Source organism: Somniosus microcephalus, chromosome 17 (genome assembly GCF_052327205.1).
Source record: "Somniosus microcephalus isolate GS21.2 chromosome 17, FLI_Smic_1.0, whole genome shotgun sequence".
NCBI classification, from domain to species: domain Eukaryota; kingdom Metazoa; phylum Chordata; class Chondrichthyes; order Squaliformes; family Somniosidae; genus Somniosus; species Somniosus microcephalus.
The window spans coordinates 92,952,814-92,967,603 of NC_141003.1; the positions used below are offsets into that span (position 1 = coordinate 92,952,814).

General features: G+C 45.2%; 1 protein-coding gene across 13 annotated transcripts in view; it reads left to right on the plus strand.

Annotated features, from left to right (window-relative positions):
- LOC147105924 (protein piccolo-like) overlaps positions 1-14,790 on the plus strand; it is a 917,910-nt gene that overhangs the window by 513,035 nt on the left and 390,085 nt on the right. For 11 of the 13 annotated variants that reach the window (XM_086010861.1, XM_086010860.1, XM_086010859.1 and 8 more), the window contains exon 6: positions 11,317-13,462. In XM_086010861.1, coding sequence (XP_085866987.1) covers positions 11,317-13,462 — 2,146 coding nt within the window. Of the gene's footprint in view, positions 1-11,316; positions 13,686-14,790 lie in introns of all 13 variants that reach the window. The other 2 variants (XM_086010862.1, XM_086010863.1) reach the window with 1 other exon arrangement.

A 14,790-nucleotide genomic window follows, 5' to 3' on the forward strand; every position in this document is an offset into this window, starting at 1 on the left:
ATTTCTAATTCAACATGTTCCCAATCTGAGCTGCACTATCTGGGCAGTGAGGGACCGAGGGTAGGAATATCAGAGGATGATTTAGCCTGTCCCACCCTCACATACATAACAACCAGCAGTAGACTGGCATAAGCAGACGCTGGAGATGAGTCTCCCGGCTCTGAATGGAATGGTGTGGAGAGATGTCAGAAGAAACAATGCACAAAACATTATAACGTATGCCCATTATGGGTAAACATTATAATATGCCCATTATTACTTGCATCATCCAGCATGGATACTGTTCCCTTCCTCAACTAAAAGCTTGCTTCATTCCACAAAAACTGTCGGCACATTAGAAGTACAGTTAACACAGTTTTGCTTTCCATAATAGTGTGTTTCTTTTCCCATGCTTCAACTTCAAGTGGACTGGAGATCAGGCTGGAAATGCAGGACGCTAAAGCAGGGTCCTCAAAAGAAACAGTCTTTGCTCTTTGCCTTCCTTGCTGCCACGGCCAACTTGCTGTGCTAGAAAGCTTCTCACTACAACGTGCAGAGCAGCTGTAAGCCTTTTAACAACTGCCAGATATTCCACCCATTGACCCAGATGTGTGCACAGCACATCAGGCCGTCGATGCAGGGAGCGACTCAATGATATTCAGATTAGCTGACCTCGCTGTCAGCTTTCTCCACTCTTGGCATGCAGTATGTCACCTGTGCAGCAGTTCCACCTCCACTGTGATGGGACTGCATAATCAGCGCCTGTGGGGTTGAATTATTGTAAAATTATTCTGACAGTGTGCAGGATTCTGAGTTGGTGCAGTAACGTTTTACTCGATGCATGTCCTTCCTGTTGAGAATTGATGCTTGGTGCTTTCCCTATGAAAGAAGCACATTCCTCAGCACCATGCATAACAAAGACCCTGAGGTAAGAACTGTTATTGTAGTTGTACTGAATTCATATTGAAAGTAGCAGATTACTAGGAAAGATTTATTTTATGAGGCCCATGTGTTAATGACATACTGTTCAGCAGCTGGGTGTCCAAATATTTAACAGGGAATTATATCACTTCTGATTATTTCACTTAGTGAAACCAAAGATATGGGGCTAGAAATTCGTTATAGCCCAGGAATGGGCAGTGTCAGTAGAAAAGTTGGAGAATCAGCGCCAGGCACAAATGCTTTATACTGCACAAAAAATTTGTGCTCACTGCTCAATAAAATGATTGGAGTCGTAAATCAAGTCTTAAAACCCAAGCTCATTGGCGTTACACTTAAAGGGTGGACCAATATCAAGTGCAGTCTAATCGCAGTTCATCATTGCCACAGGCTTTTTTCAGCATTAAAGGGGAGGTTCATTGATGCAGCAGCACCTCATTCTCAGCATTGCTGGCTCTGCAGCTGTCTCAGCAAGGAGAAGCAGAACAAGGAGAAGGTGCCGGAGAACTGAACCAGGTATGCTCATGGCAGGTCCACGTCCCAGGGAGAAAGCCCACAGATTCTCCGATGAAGCATTGGAAGCATTGGTTTTCGCTGTAGAGAGACCAAGGGCAGTGCCTTACCCATTAAGTGGCAGGAGGTCCTCGCCACAAGTCTTCCAGACCATGTGGAGGAAGGTAGCGCAGCACGTCTCAGGTAGCACTGTGGTCCCCAGGACCCACACAGAGTGCAGGAAGGAATGTAATGACCTCACTCGGGTGGTCAGGGTGAGTGAATGCTTCAACAAATGTTACATACCACCATCTGTACCACAATCTTCACACACTGCCCAAAGTACCACACCTCCACCACCAACAATCTCGACCTACCAACACTCACACCCACATCTCACACCTTGCAGACAATGCCAGCTATTCAACTATGGCAGGCACATCACCCAAACACATTGCTCCACACTCACTCACACACTTTCCTTTCTCTTGCAGGCCAAGGTGGCTCACAACAGGAGGGAGCAGGAGCGCAAAGGCGGGGGACAAGCCAACACCCAACCACTGTCTGCGCTGGAGAATCGAGTGCTGCAAATCATTGGGTGCCAGGTGGTGGGCGCCTTAGCCACCGGCGACATTAACCCCCTTGGGGACAACAACGGTATCATCACTACTACTGCTTCTCACATCCCACTTCCCCCTCACCCCATAAGCGTTTAGCACTTTCCAGCTAATCATGCTGTCTGCATGAATTTCTCCCTTCCTGCCCCCCTCCCCGCACCTTAACCTGACTCTTGTGCCTTTATGCATTAAGATAATCAGCAAGCACCTGAGTAGCCTTCCCTGAAGACATGGTAGAGAGAGAGGCGGGAGAAGAGGAGGAGGAAGAACACTCTCATCTCTCACCCGCAGACACCAGCTCAGATACTGGAACTACGCGTTCTTTAGAGGCTAGCATAGTAGCGGGACCTGTACAGGGTGAGGCACCAGGAACGAGTGGGCTGCAGCAAGGCCAGGGGGAATGGGTAGCTTGAGGGCCAGCTCCCCGGAGGGCGAGTTTGCCTGCACAGGACTCAGATGAGGACCTCGATGGGGAGGCCTTTAGAAGAAGGGTGATGGGCATGCACACGAAGATGATTGGTGCAATGGCAAGGGTGCCCAAGAGCCCATCGGCAATGTTAAGGAGTGTGGAGGAGTCCCCCTCCACCATTACACAAGGCTGTGCGCACACCATGGAGTCCATCATTGCCAGTCTGCAAAAGATGGTAGTCTCCCAGAGAGACCATGGCGACCCGGACCTGATGCCGCGTGTGATGGACGATCTGGCAGCTTCCATTGCAGCACAAGCGGAAGCGATGCAACATCTTAGTGCTGTAATGGAGTCTCTGCTTGGTGGCATCCAATCTCAGACTGCTCTTCTGCAGTCTCAGCTTGATGCCATGCAAGCTCTGACTGTTGTCATTGTGGCTGGGTCTACTGCCATCGACCCGGGCTTTCACGGTGTCACAGCAGGTCAGCAATCTGTGCTCCAACAGATTACTAGGGATTGTGAGTGGCAGTGTGTCAGTGAAGCAGGAATCTGCTGTCCTCTCTCAGGATGACAGCATTCCTGCTCCCACCAGTGCCACTCCGCCATTGCCCTTGTCGCTGCCTGTCATCCAGCCAGCCCAGACTGCTGCCGCCCATGCTGAGGTGGTGCAATCTACAGCCGGGCCTTCCAGGTCTAGAGCTAGTTGAGGGCGTCCTGCAAGGTCATCTGAAGTCTCCCGCATGGTCACTCAGCAGCCTTCCACTGGCCCTGCTGCAGCCACTGGGTAAACACTTCATAGGAGCATTAGAGCAGGAAAAGGCACGGTAATGACAGGCACTAAGGGATTGCACAAGGGGGAAAAGTGAATATTTTTGGTATAAGTATGTGTTCACTACTTTTTGACAAATTTATTGCTTCACTTACCATTCTTTTGTGGTGTCTCTCATTTCAGCTTTGTGCTGTGATATGGCCTGCAGAGGGATGGAATGATGGAGATGTGGTGAGCAGAGGGGATGTGGGGTTTAAGTCATCCTGGTGTGAGGCTGGAGGTCTGTTTGGAGGAGTTGGCAGAGTTCTGTGACCACCTCCTTGGTGAAGCAGAGCCAACTAATACACTGCTCCTCACTTATTTGAAGATAGGAGAAGTGCTCTTGGAATACCCTCGGAGGGTAAGGCCTCCTGATGAGAGACCTGATGTTCCTCCTCATCTCTCTGTGCACATGTTCCCATATTTCTCACTGCCTACACTCGCTCCACCGTAGATCCTGGAGGGTGAGGTCGGCTGCCAGTACAGCCCCTATTAAGGTTACCAAGTGTAGCAGTTTGATTCTTTGAAAAAAAATTGTAGCTACTTTTTAGTTGCCACACAGCTCCCGATACAAAAGAACCTTGAAATTACTGAATGAAACTGTTGCAGTGGGTGAAACTAACAAAAAACCACTGAAACTGCACTAACCTGACAGCTGCAAGTGATTACTGATGATCCCTTTAAATAACGTCCCTGGAGCCGGCTTCCTGGTGCTGCACGCCAGCTCTCTCTGTCAGTGTTTACTCCAGGCGGTGAGGTAAGTGGCGAGAATCAATTTTGCTAATCGGGTGGTCAGTGAGTGTTGCACATTCACTGACGTCACGATCTACCTGCCGTTGATGTTCCCGGCGATACTGGCAGCACTACGGGGGGGCCAGATTTGGCATGCGGTGCTGGATTTGCTCGCCCCGGCGATACTGGACTAGTCTTAGAGGCGCTAAGGGGATGAATTTTTCCCCCATGATATTTAACCAGTGCACAGCTGGTCATGTAAAATGTTTTAAAATATGATCTCTGAAAAATATTAGAAGTCTGAGAATTTTTGTTTAAAAATCTGTGATTTTTAGAAAAATAGCATGTTTTGAAGTGGTTTCTGGTTTACGAGCCAAGTCGCGTCGCGTAACACAATCTTCCAGTTTGACGTTGTCCCCTAACTCCCCACAGTGACCTCCTGAGCTCAGTTAGACTTCCCCTGTCGCTATGAGCAGAGCTTAGGCACATAAAAAGGGTAAATCAACAATAACGTGCATTTGTGTTGCATCTTTAATGTAGACAAACTTCCCAAGGTGTCAGACATTAAGAGATGTCAATGTAGAATTAGTTGAAGAGATGGGTTTAACTAGAAGTCTAAAGTTGGAGAGAAATAGGGGATTTTAGGGAGGGAGTTCCATAGATGGCAGCTGAGATGGCTAAAGGCTTTGACACCAATGATGAAATGGAGGGAAGGGTGATTCACAGAAGATCAGAGTTGTGGGGACGGGATGGCATAGGAAGACCTGCAAAGCTGGAAGTGGTTGTAGAGGTAGGGTAGGGTGAGCCTGGAAGGAGACATAAATGAGCATGAGGATTTAAAATTTGACAAGTTGACAGAACTAGGAACCTGTAGTCAGCCAGGATGGACAACAGGCAAGTGACACGTATAATGTAGGTCAGTATGAAGGTGGTCATCAGCAGAACAGCTGACAGCACTTTGGAGAAATCAAGTCTAAGTGTCAAAAGCATGAATAAAGGTTTGAGGAGTATTGGGAATGAGGTGGAAGTGAGAAACATTGCAAATCAGACAGCAAGTGAAGCCCAAAGTACCAATGAAACATTGGCAAGAAAACTAGCCAGCATTCTGTGTGTGGCACAAGTCACCGGAAAGCCTCTGGAGGGGAAAAGGTAACTTAGAAAGAAGTTTCTAGATGTGTTCAAATTCAATGGAAGAGAACATGGGATCACAACTGTAATATTTTTCTGTTTGCGTACATAACAATACTGAGGTGAGCTTTCCTGTGTATCTGCACCCAGAGAGTCATGTAATCGGGGCAAATACCCAGCATAAAAGATCGAACAACCTCGGGCACAAGTGTGTAGAGCACATAATTATGTTAACCCTGAATTTCCTTGATCGTTTACACCCGTCTATCGATGCTTGTGCCCAAGACATCTCCGTTCATTTTAATGGCTCCGCCTTCATTGATAAAGTCCGTACATGAAAATTTCCTTCAATTACCCTGGTTCAAAATGGATGTAAAATTAAGCCCAGAATTTCAGAAGCAGCAATAAACAATGGCCCTTAATTTGCAGTCAGCAGCAAAGCAAAGGCGCTCATCACTGGCCCCAAAGAAAGCTGCTTGTGATCTCTGTGGCGAGAAATTTGCCTTTCTCGACGTGTAATTGATTGTAGCGGTCTGTAATGGGAATCCCCATCGTAGAACTGTAGTGATGTCAGCAAGCTGTCTAAGCAGCCAATCACATTGAAGAATTCTCACAGACAGCAAACCAGGAAATAAAGGAAGCTTTTTCCCACTTGTTAAAAATGTTACAGAGAGCAAAATAAAGAATGGGACTTTCACATGGTATTTCAGGTTCTACCTTATCCTATGAACAAATTTTTCTTTAAAGTTTTTTAAAAATTGTAATTTTTACCATAATGGAGAAATTTGACACTTCACAAGGCCACAACATTTGTTAGCAGTCAATACGCTGTTAAAACCCGTTACACAAGGTTTAACATTTAACCAGTCCTACTCAGGTCCCCTTCCTCACCTCTTTTTCCGGTACATCGATGACTGTATCGGTGCCGTTTCCTGCTCTCGCCCTGAACTAGATAAGTTCATTCACTTTACTTCCAATTACCACCCTTCCCTCACCTTCACATGGTCCATCTCCGACTCTTCTCTTCCTTTCCTTGACTTCTCCATCACCATTTCTGGCGATCGGCTTTCGACAAACATCCACTACAAGCCCACTGACTCCCACAGCTACCTGGACTACACTTCCACGCACTCCACTTCCTGTAAGGACTCTATTCCATTCTCCCACTTTCTCTGTCTCCGCCGCATCTGTTCTCACGATGCCACCTTCCATACCAGTGCTTCTGACATGTCTTCCCTTTTCCTCAACTGAGGATTCCCCTCTAATGTGGTTGACACAGCTCTTGACTGTGTCTGTTCCATCAATCACCCCTAACAGCACTTCCCCTTCACCCGGCACCTTCCCATGCAAGCGCAGGAGATGCAACATATGCCCTTTTACCTCCTTCCTTCCCACTGTCCAGGGCCCCAAACACCCCTTCCAGGTAAAACAGCGATTTACTTGCACTTCTTGCAATTTAGTATACTGTATTCACTGCTCACGATGCAGTCTCCTCTACGTTGGGGAGAGCAAACGCAGATTGGGCGACCGCTTTGCGGAACACCTCCGTTCAGTCCGTAAGGGTGACCGTGAGCTTCTGGTCACCTGTCACTTTAATTCCCCGCTTCATTCCCACTCTGATCACTCTGTCCTCGGCCTATTATATTGTTCCAATGCAGCTCAATGTAAGCTCGAGGAACAGCACCTCATCTTTCGATTAGGCACTTTACAGCCCTCTGGACTCAACATTGAGTTCAAGAATTTCAAACTATAACCCCTGCCCCCATTTTTCATTCCCATTTGCAACATTTTACCTTTCCTGCCTCTTACAAAAGCACAGATTGTTCCTTCAATTCCTCCCCCGCTTTCCCCCCCCCCCGTCTCTGCACCTGCTTAATATCTGTTACATCTCCAGCTTTTTCCAGTTCTGATGAAGGGTCCCAGACCTGAAACGTTAACTCTGTTTCTCTCTCCACGGATGCTGCCTGGCCTGCTGAGTTTATCCAGCGTTTTCTGTTGTTATTTCAGATTTCCAGCATCTGCAGTATTTTGCTATCGTATTAACATTTAATGTGTTTAATAGCAAGATTACTGCGGAAAAGCCCATGTTTTTGTCACTTCCAGTGATTTCACTGATTGCTGGCTATGGGGGGAGGAGGGGGTTGGCGGACAGCGCAGCCCGTGTCGGCGCAGTGAATGACTGACGCAACTTCAGGATTTCCGCGTTTGGATGCACACGTGCTACATCCTGAAGTTACGGTCAGTTTCAGAGCAGTAATAACAACATTACCCACTGTAAAATCCAGGCCAAAGTTATTTTTCCAGTATAAATACAGAACATTCTGGAAACACTCAGCAGGTCAGGCAGCATCTGTGGAGAGAGAAATGGAGTTAATGTTTCATGCCGATCACCTTTCATTTTCCAGTGTTCTATTCTGATTTTTTAAGCAATGTTTTTATTTATCCTCACTGAGACCAGCAATGTATTTTCTGTTTCTTTGAATGCGTTTTTATGGCTTTAGTATAAATCACTGGAGATCAGGCCATCTTAGACTGGGTATTATGTAATGAGAAACGATTAATTAGCAATCTTGTTGTGCGAGGCCCCTTGGAGAGGAGCAATCATAATATGATAGAATTCTTCATTGAGATGGCGAGTGAAGTAGTTGACTCAGAGACTAAGGTCCTGAATTTAAATAAAGGAAACTACGATGGTATGAGGCGCGAGTTGGCTAGGATGGATTGGAGAACGTTACTTAAAGGGTTGATGGTGGATAGGCAATGGCGAACATTTAAAGATCGCATGGATGAACTGCAGAATTTGTTCATCCCTGTCTGGCATAAAAATAAAACAAAAAAGGTGGCGCAACCGCGGCTAACAAGGGAAATTAGGGATAGAATAAGATCCAAGGAGAGGACATATAAATTGGCCAGAAAAAACAGCAAACCTGAGGATTGGGAGCAGTTTAGGATTCAGCAAAGGAGGACAAAAGGATTAATTAAGAGGGGGAAAATAGAGTGTGAGAGTAAGCTTTCAGGGAACATAAGAAACTGACTGTAAAAACTTCTGTAGATATGTGAACAGAAAAAGATTGAAGTCAAGCACAGGTCCCTTGTAGTCAGAATCAGGGGAATTTATAATGGAGAACAAAGAAATGGCTGACCAATTAAATACATACTTTGGTTCTGTCTTCACAAAGGAGGACACAAATAACCTCCCAGAGATGTTGGGGAACATAGGGTCTAATGAGAGGGAGGAACTGAATGAAATCAGTATTTGTAGGGAAATGGTGTTAGGGAAATTGATGGGATTGAAGGCCAGTAAGTCCCCAGGGCCTGATAATCTACATCCTAGGGTATTAAGGAAGGGGCCCTAGAAATAGTAGATGCATTGCTGGTCATCTTCCAAAATTCTATAGACTCTGGCACAGTTCCCATGGATTGGAGGGTAGCTAATGTTACCCCACTATTTAAAAAAGGTGGTAGAGAGAAAACGGGGAATTACAGACCGGTAAGCCTGACATCGGTAGTGGGGGAAATGCTAGAGTCCATTATAAAAATGTAATAGCAGAGCACTTGGAAAACAGAGACAGGATCGGACAAAGGCAACATGGATTTACAAAAGGTAAATTGTGCTTGACAAATCTACTGGAATTTTTTGAGGATGCAACTGGCAGAATAGATAAGGGAGAACCAGTGGATGTGGTGTATTTGGACTTTCAGAAGGCTTTCGATATGGTCCCGCATAAGAGGTTAACATGCAAAGTTAAAGCACATGGGATTGGGAGTAAGGTACTAACTTGGATCGAGAACTGGTTGGCAGACAGGAAGCAAAGAGTTGGGATAAATGGGTCTTTTTCTGAGTGGCAGGCAGTGACTAGTGGGGTACCGCAGGGATCGGTGCTAGGACCCTAGCTATTCACCATATATATTAATGATCTAGACGAGGAAACTAGATGTAATATCTCCAAGTTTGCAGACGACACAAAGCTGGGTGGGCATGTGTGCTGTGAGGAGGATGCAGAGAAACTACAGTATGATTTGGACAGTTTGGGTGATTGGGCAGATGCATGGCAGATGCAGTATAATGTGGATAAATGCGAGGTTATCCACTTTGGTGGCAAAAACAGGATGGCAGATTATTATCTGAACGGCAATAGATTGGGAGAAGGGGAAGTGCAACGAGACCTGGGTGTCCTTGTGCACCAGTCGCTGAAGATAAGCATGCAGGTGCAGCAGGCGGTTAAGAAGGCAAATGGTATGTTGGCTTTCATAGCGAGAGGATTCAAGTACAGGAGCAAGGATGTCTTGCTGCAGTTGTACAGGGCCTTGGTGAGACCACACCTTGAGTATTGTGTGCAGTTTTAGTCGCCTTATCTGAGGAAGGATGTTCTTGCCATGGAGGGAGTGCAGCGAAGATTCACCAGACTGATAACCTTGGATGGCAGGAATGACGTATGAGGAGAGATTGGGTCAATTGGGCTTATACTCACTGGAGTTTAGAAGAATGAGAGGGGATCTCATTGAAACTTATAAAATTCTAACAGGACTAGACAGACTAGATGCAGGAAGGATATTCCTGATGGCGGGGGAGTCCTGAACCAGGGGTCACAGTCTAAGGATAAGGGGTAAGTCATTTAGGACTGAGATGAGGAGGAATTTCTTCACCCAGAGAGTGGTGAACCTGTGGAATTCTCTACCACAGAAGGCAGTTGAGGCCAATTCATTAAATATATTCAAGAAGGAGTTGGATATATTTCTTAAGGCAAAGGGGATCAAGGGATATGGGAAGAAAGCAGGAACAGGGTACTGAATTTGGATGATCAGCCATGATCTCATTAAATGGCGGAGCAGGCTCGAGGGGCCGAATGGTATACTCCTGTTCCTATCTTCTATGTTTCTATGTCACGTTGAAAATTGAAAAGTTTCTTAAAGATGCTGTGCCTAATATGCATGAATGATGGTTAGATGCTTGAAATGTAAATTTTCATACTTAAGGAAGGAATATATGCTGTGGGTTCCACGCTTTCCTCGGCCACGACGGTTTAGATTTATTTTCGATTGTTTATGCCGAATTTTGCATTTCGGCATATGCTAATGAGGTTGGCGCCATGGTACTGCAGGTCTTCCTCCCCTTATTAAAGGGGAGGGGCCTGGCGCAGCGCGTCCCGGCACCCAGCTGAGACACCAGGGATCGGGCTTACCGGCAAACGAGCCCGGCACTCCTCTTGAATGTCGGGCTCATGGAGAGCAGCCGGCACCCCACAGGGTGACTTCATGGGGGCCGGGGACAGCAATGGGGGCAGGTGCTGGCAGGCGGCCAGCAACAAAAGTGGCCGCCCGCCACCTCCCCTTTAACTAACGCCGCCCTGGCCGCAGGTCGGCCCCCCTGACCCCAGTGGACATAGTGGCCGGTGGTAAGTCGGGGGGCGCCACCCAATGTTACAGCTGGGGCGCGAGCGGGGCACTGAATTTCGCGGGAGGTGTTAGCGGCGCCGTGCCCGGGCGCTAGTTGATTTGCGCCCCTAGGGTGCTAACGGGAGGCACAAATCAACTGAATTCAGTCCCCCTTGTGTATAAGTTTTATGTTAAGGACGCTAATCCAGGTTTAGTATTACTGAGAGTTAGCAAAGCGTTCTCTTCAATTTTATTATTTTTTTTAACAAAGGAGGTGTATGATAAAACTTCGAGTGGACTGAAATCTGCTGTATTAGTTTTCTGCTGCTTTCTAGGATATACTTTTAATAAACCTTATTCGTATTCTATACCCGAATCACAAATTTTGATAAAGTGTTTACCCTTCTGCTATCCAAAGACTAGGAGATACAAGAGGATTTGTGCCAATTCAGTGACCTAATTGCAGCAACTACGGTTTCTGCTCAATCCCCGGGCGATACTACATTGCCAGACATTGTGTGCATAATGTCAGACTTTGTTTTGTACGAAGCAAGGGTTCATTTGTGGCAGTAATTCTTGGCACTTCAGCATGAGAGAAATCTCTGGTGAAGCCCTAAAAACCTAACGGATAGCAAGTGAGGATCTGCTCAACACTTACCTGAACTAGAATAAAATGCAGTTTGGGGGCTTGTTGGGTTTAAGTATGCACTGTCAATCATTCTTAGTTGGATTCTAATATTTTGGTTGCAATTTCTAGACCATTGCAAACAATATTGGTTTGAGTATCACAGAATCATAGATAGAATGTTGATTTAATTATTTTGTTTCCATTTCAGACCAAAGGTTCTCAAAGTACCACACCAGTGGGTACTCAGAAAAAAGTGAAGCGAACTCTTCCCAACCCCCCTCCAGAGGAGCTTGGCGTTGCCGGGAGCCAGGCAACATTCTCCACTGTCGGCTCCGTTTCCCGTAGAAGAGTCTGCAGGACCAACACCATGGCCAGAGCTAAAATTCTCCAGGACATTGACAGGGAATTGGAGCTGGTGGAACGAGAGTCCTCCAAACTCAGGAAAAAACAGGCAGAACTGGATGAAGAAGAAAAAGAAATTGATGCCAAATTACGATATTTGGAAATGGGCATCAATCGAAGGAAAGAAGCTTTGCTGAAGGAGAGGGAAAAAAGGGAGCGTGCCTACTTACAGGGCGTGGCCGAGGAAAGAGATTATATGTCAGACAGTGAAGTAAGCAACATAAGAGAGACCAGAATGGATGGGCAACGTGGATTAGAGCGACCTAGAACTGCACCACAGCCTGATTATGATCAGTTTCTGTCACCTCAGACCCAGCCACAGCCTCAGTATGCGACCACTCCCAGCCATTATACACAGTACCAGTACTCTCCTCCACCAACCCAAGCCCAAACTCAATACCAACAGCAATCTCCTTACCAACAGCAGGCACTGTACCATCAGCAAGTTTCTCCCTATCAAACCCAGCCTACATATCAGGCTGTCCCCACTATCACTTACCAACAACAGTCCCCTCCTTCTCAAGCCCAGCCGACAGCCTATCCGCACCCATCACAGGTGATGATGATTCAACAAAAACCAAGGCAGACAGCACTTGTTGACCTTGAACCCAAAATAACTACAAACTATGAGGTGATCCATAGTCAGCCTCTTCTGATGGCTTCCACTTCTGCAGACAGCACATATGCAGTTCCTCACTTGGGCAGTAAGTACAGTAATTTGGACCTTAGAATAGGGCTGGATGAAAGGGGAACCATGGCAAGTAGCTCAATGTCAAGCATTTCTGCAGAATCCTATTATGCAGATCTAGAGCACCACGCACCTCGGAATTATGTTCTGATTGATGACATTGGTGAACTCACTAAAGGATCTAGCTCCCTTACTACTGGATTCAACCTTCACGATATACAAAAGGAAGTACAAAAGAGCGAGCGTCTTCTCCGCGCAAGTGAAGCACGCAGAACTGGGGACGTGAAAGATTTTATTGGACCATTGCAGACCTCAACTCGGTTACACGCCTATGGAAAAGCAGATGAGGATTCCATGGAGGATCCTTATGAACTAAAGCTGTTAAAGCAACAAATCAAACAAGAGTTCCGCAGAGGTACCGAAGGTTTAGAACATCTTTCTGGCCTTCCCCAGTACTACCATGGAGATAGCAGCTACAGGCACTTTCCAAAATCTGAGAAATACAGCATAGGCAGGCTTACTCTTGAAAAGCAAGCTGCAAAACAATTACCACCATCCATTATTTACCAAAAGCAAAGCAAACACAAAAAACAGTTGTTGGACCCCAAACTCTCCAAGTTTTTGCCCATTCAAGAAGCCAGAGATGTAGAGCCTGACTATGCTAGCTACATGGGCACTACGTCATCAGTGACTGGTGTTACTTCTAGGGCAAGGTTTATTCAGGATGACATAACATTTGGCCTAAGAAAAAATATCCGTGACCAGCAGAAGTTTCTTGGGCCAACGATCAGATCTGCATTAGATGATGAAATTGACAAAGCATACACCAGTGGAACCAGATCCAGACCCTCATCAGTTTATGGTCTTGATTTGTCAATTAAAAGAGACCCTTCCAGTACGTCACTACGGATAAAAGGTCAGGAAAATGATCCATTAGATATCGCCTATGCACACAGCGCTCCTTCTGCACGAACAAAACCATCCAGTTTACCTATTAGCCACAGTAGAGGGAGGATTCCCATAGTGGCCCAGAATTCTGAGGAAGAAAGCCCCTTAAGTCCAGTTGGACAACCTATGGGTATGGCTCGTGCAGCAGCTGGCCCATTGCCACCAATATCTGCTGATATACGGGAACAGTTTGGTTCCAGCCACTCACTGCCTGAAGTACAACAACACATGAGAGAGGAGTCACGGACACGTGGCTATGACCGTGACATAGCATTCATTATGGATGACTTCCAACATGCCATGTCAGACAGTGAAGGTAAAATGGGACTCAGGGTGTTGTATTATCATCAACAACATTTCCCTTCTGTGCATGTGTATAATTTCTCTTCATTCTTTGTGGACTCTCTTCTTCTTGCCTGTACTTTATTTTCAGTTGTGTACTTGTGTGCACCTCAGCAGAGAAAAGTTTCCCATACAGCATGTTACAAACATTGCAGATTTCATTTTTACATTGAGGATTTTCTGTCAACCATTTGCAAGTAAGGAAATTAGGATGTTAATGAACTGCAAACATTTATTTCAGTTGAATGTGTACGATGTTACTTGATTTATGATACTGCTTAGCTGTAAACATTTTGTGAGGAACAATTTTTGTTTTCAGTTTCCTTTATAATTTTTTTTTGTATGTGAAACAGTCCACATTTCAGTGCTATTAAAACCATTCCCATTAATTAGCCCTAAAGTACTGTGTAGCCTTAGAGAAATGAGTAGCATTAATATTGAAACGTCAGTCTGTACCGTAGGATGTCACGGTTTCTTTTATCGTATATGATTTGATAAAAATGGGGGAGCTGTCTTTAAGACTTTCTACAATATTTCTTTTAATTTAGACAAATGACAAAGAATTGGAAAATGTTGGAAGAGTTGTGTTTTGATCATTTTGAACTATAGCTTAACTAGGCCAACAAAGACGCGATTCTGTCAATTTATTTCTAATTTATTTACTTTTATATTTTGGAATTGGCTACACAAGAAAGCTGCCAATCCCACTCTGGAAATGCTTGTGCGCAGAGCCGAACAAGTAAAACAAATAGAATACACAAATGTGCATGGCTTTTCAGATAAGTAATGCTCCCTGTGCCATAGTTTGAACATTGTAGCTGTATGCAACATTAGGTTAGCGAATAGCATCAGTCAGTGTGTACTCTGGCACTATTATCAATGTTACAATCTCTGCAAATGTTTAATTATTATAAAACTCCACTCCAAATATTCTGTTAAATGTAAAGTGGTATAGTAGAGCACAGAGACACAAAGTTTGTTTCTCAATTTTAAAATGATTTTATTTAGTTTCCAAAAGGGTTATATAGATTTCTCATTAATTTTATTAATGCTTATTGAAGACTTCCATTGCTGCTTTACAACATTCTGAAATTATTCCCCCTGTCTGCATTCCCCCTTCCTTGGCCAAAAACTAACTGAAAAAATAAGTACAAACAATGACTTGGCAGATTTTAGTTTGAAAATGCTGCTGATTAACAATCAAAGGGTCACTGCAGTTACAATTCTTGGTGCCCTACGTCGCATATAAATAAAGAAAAGATTACCTGAGAAACCTAACTATTCTGATACTGCTTTTTTTCT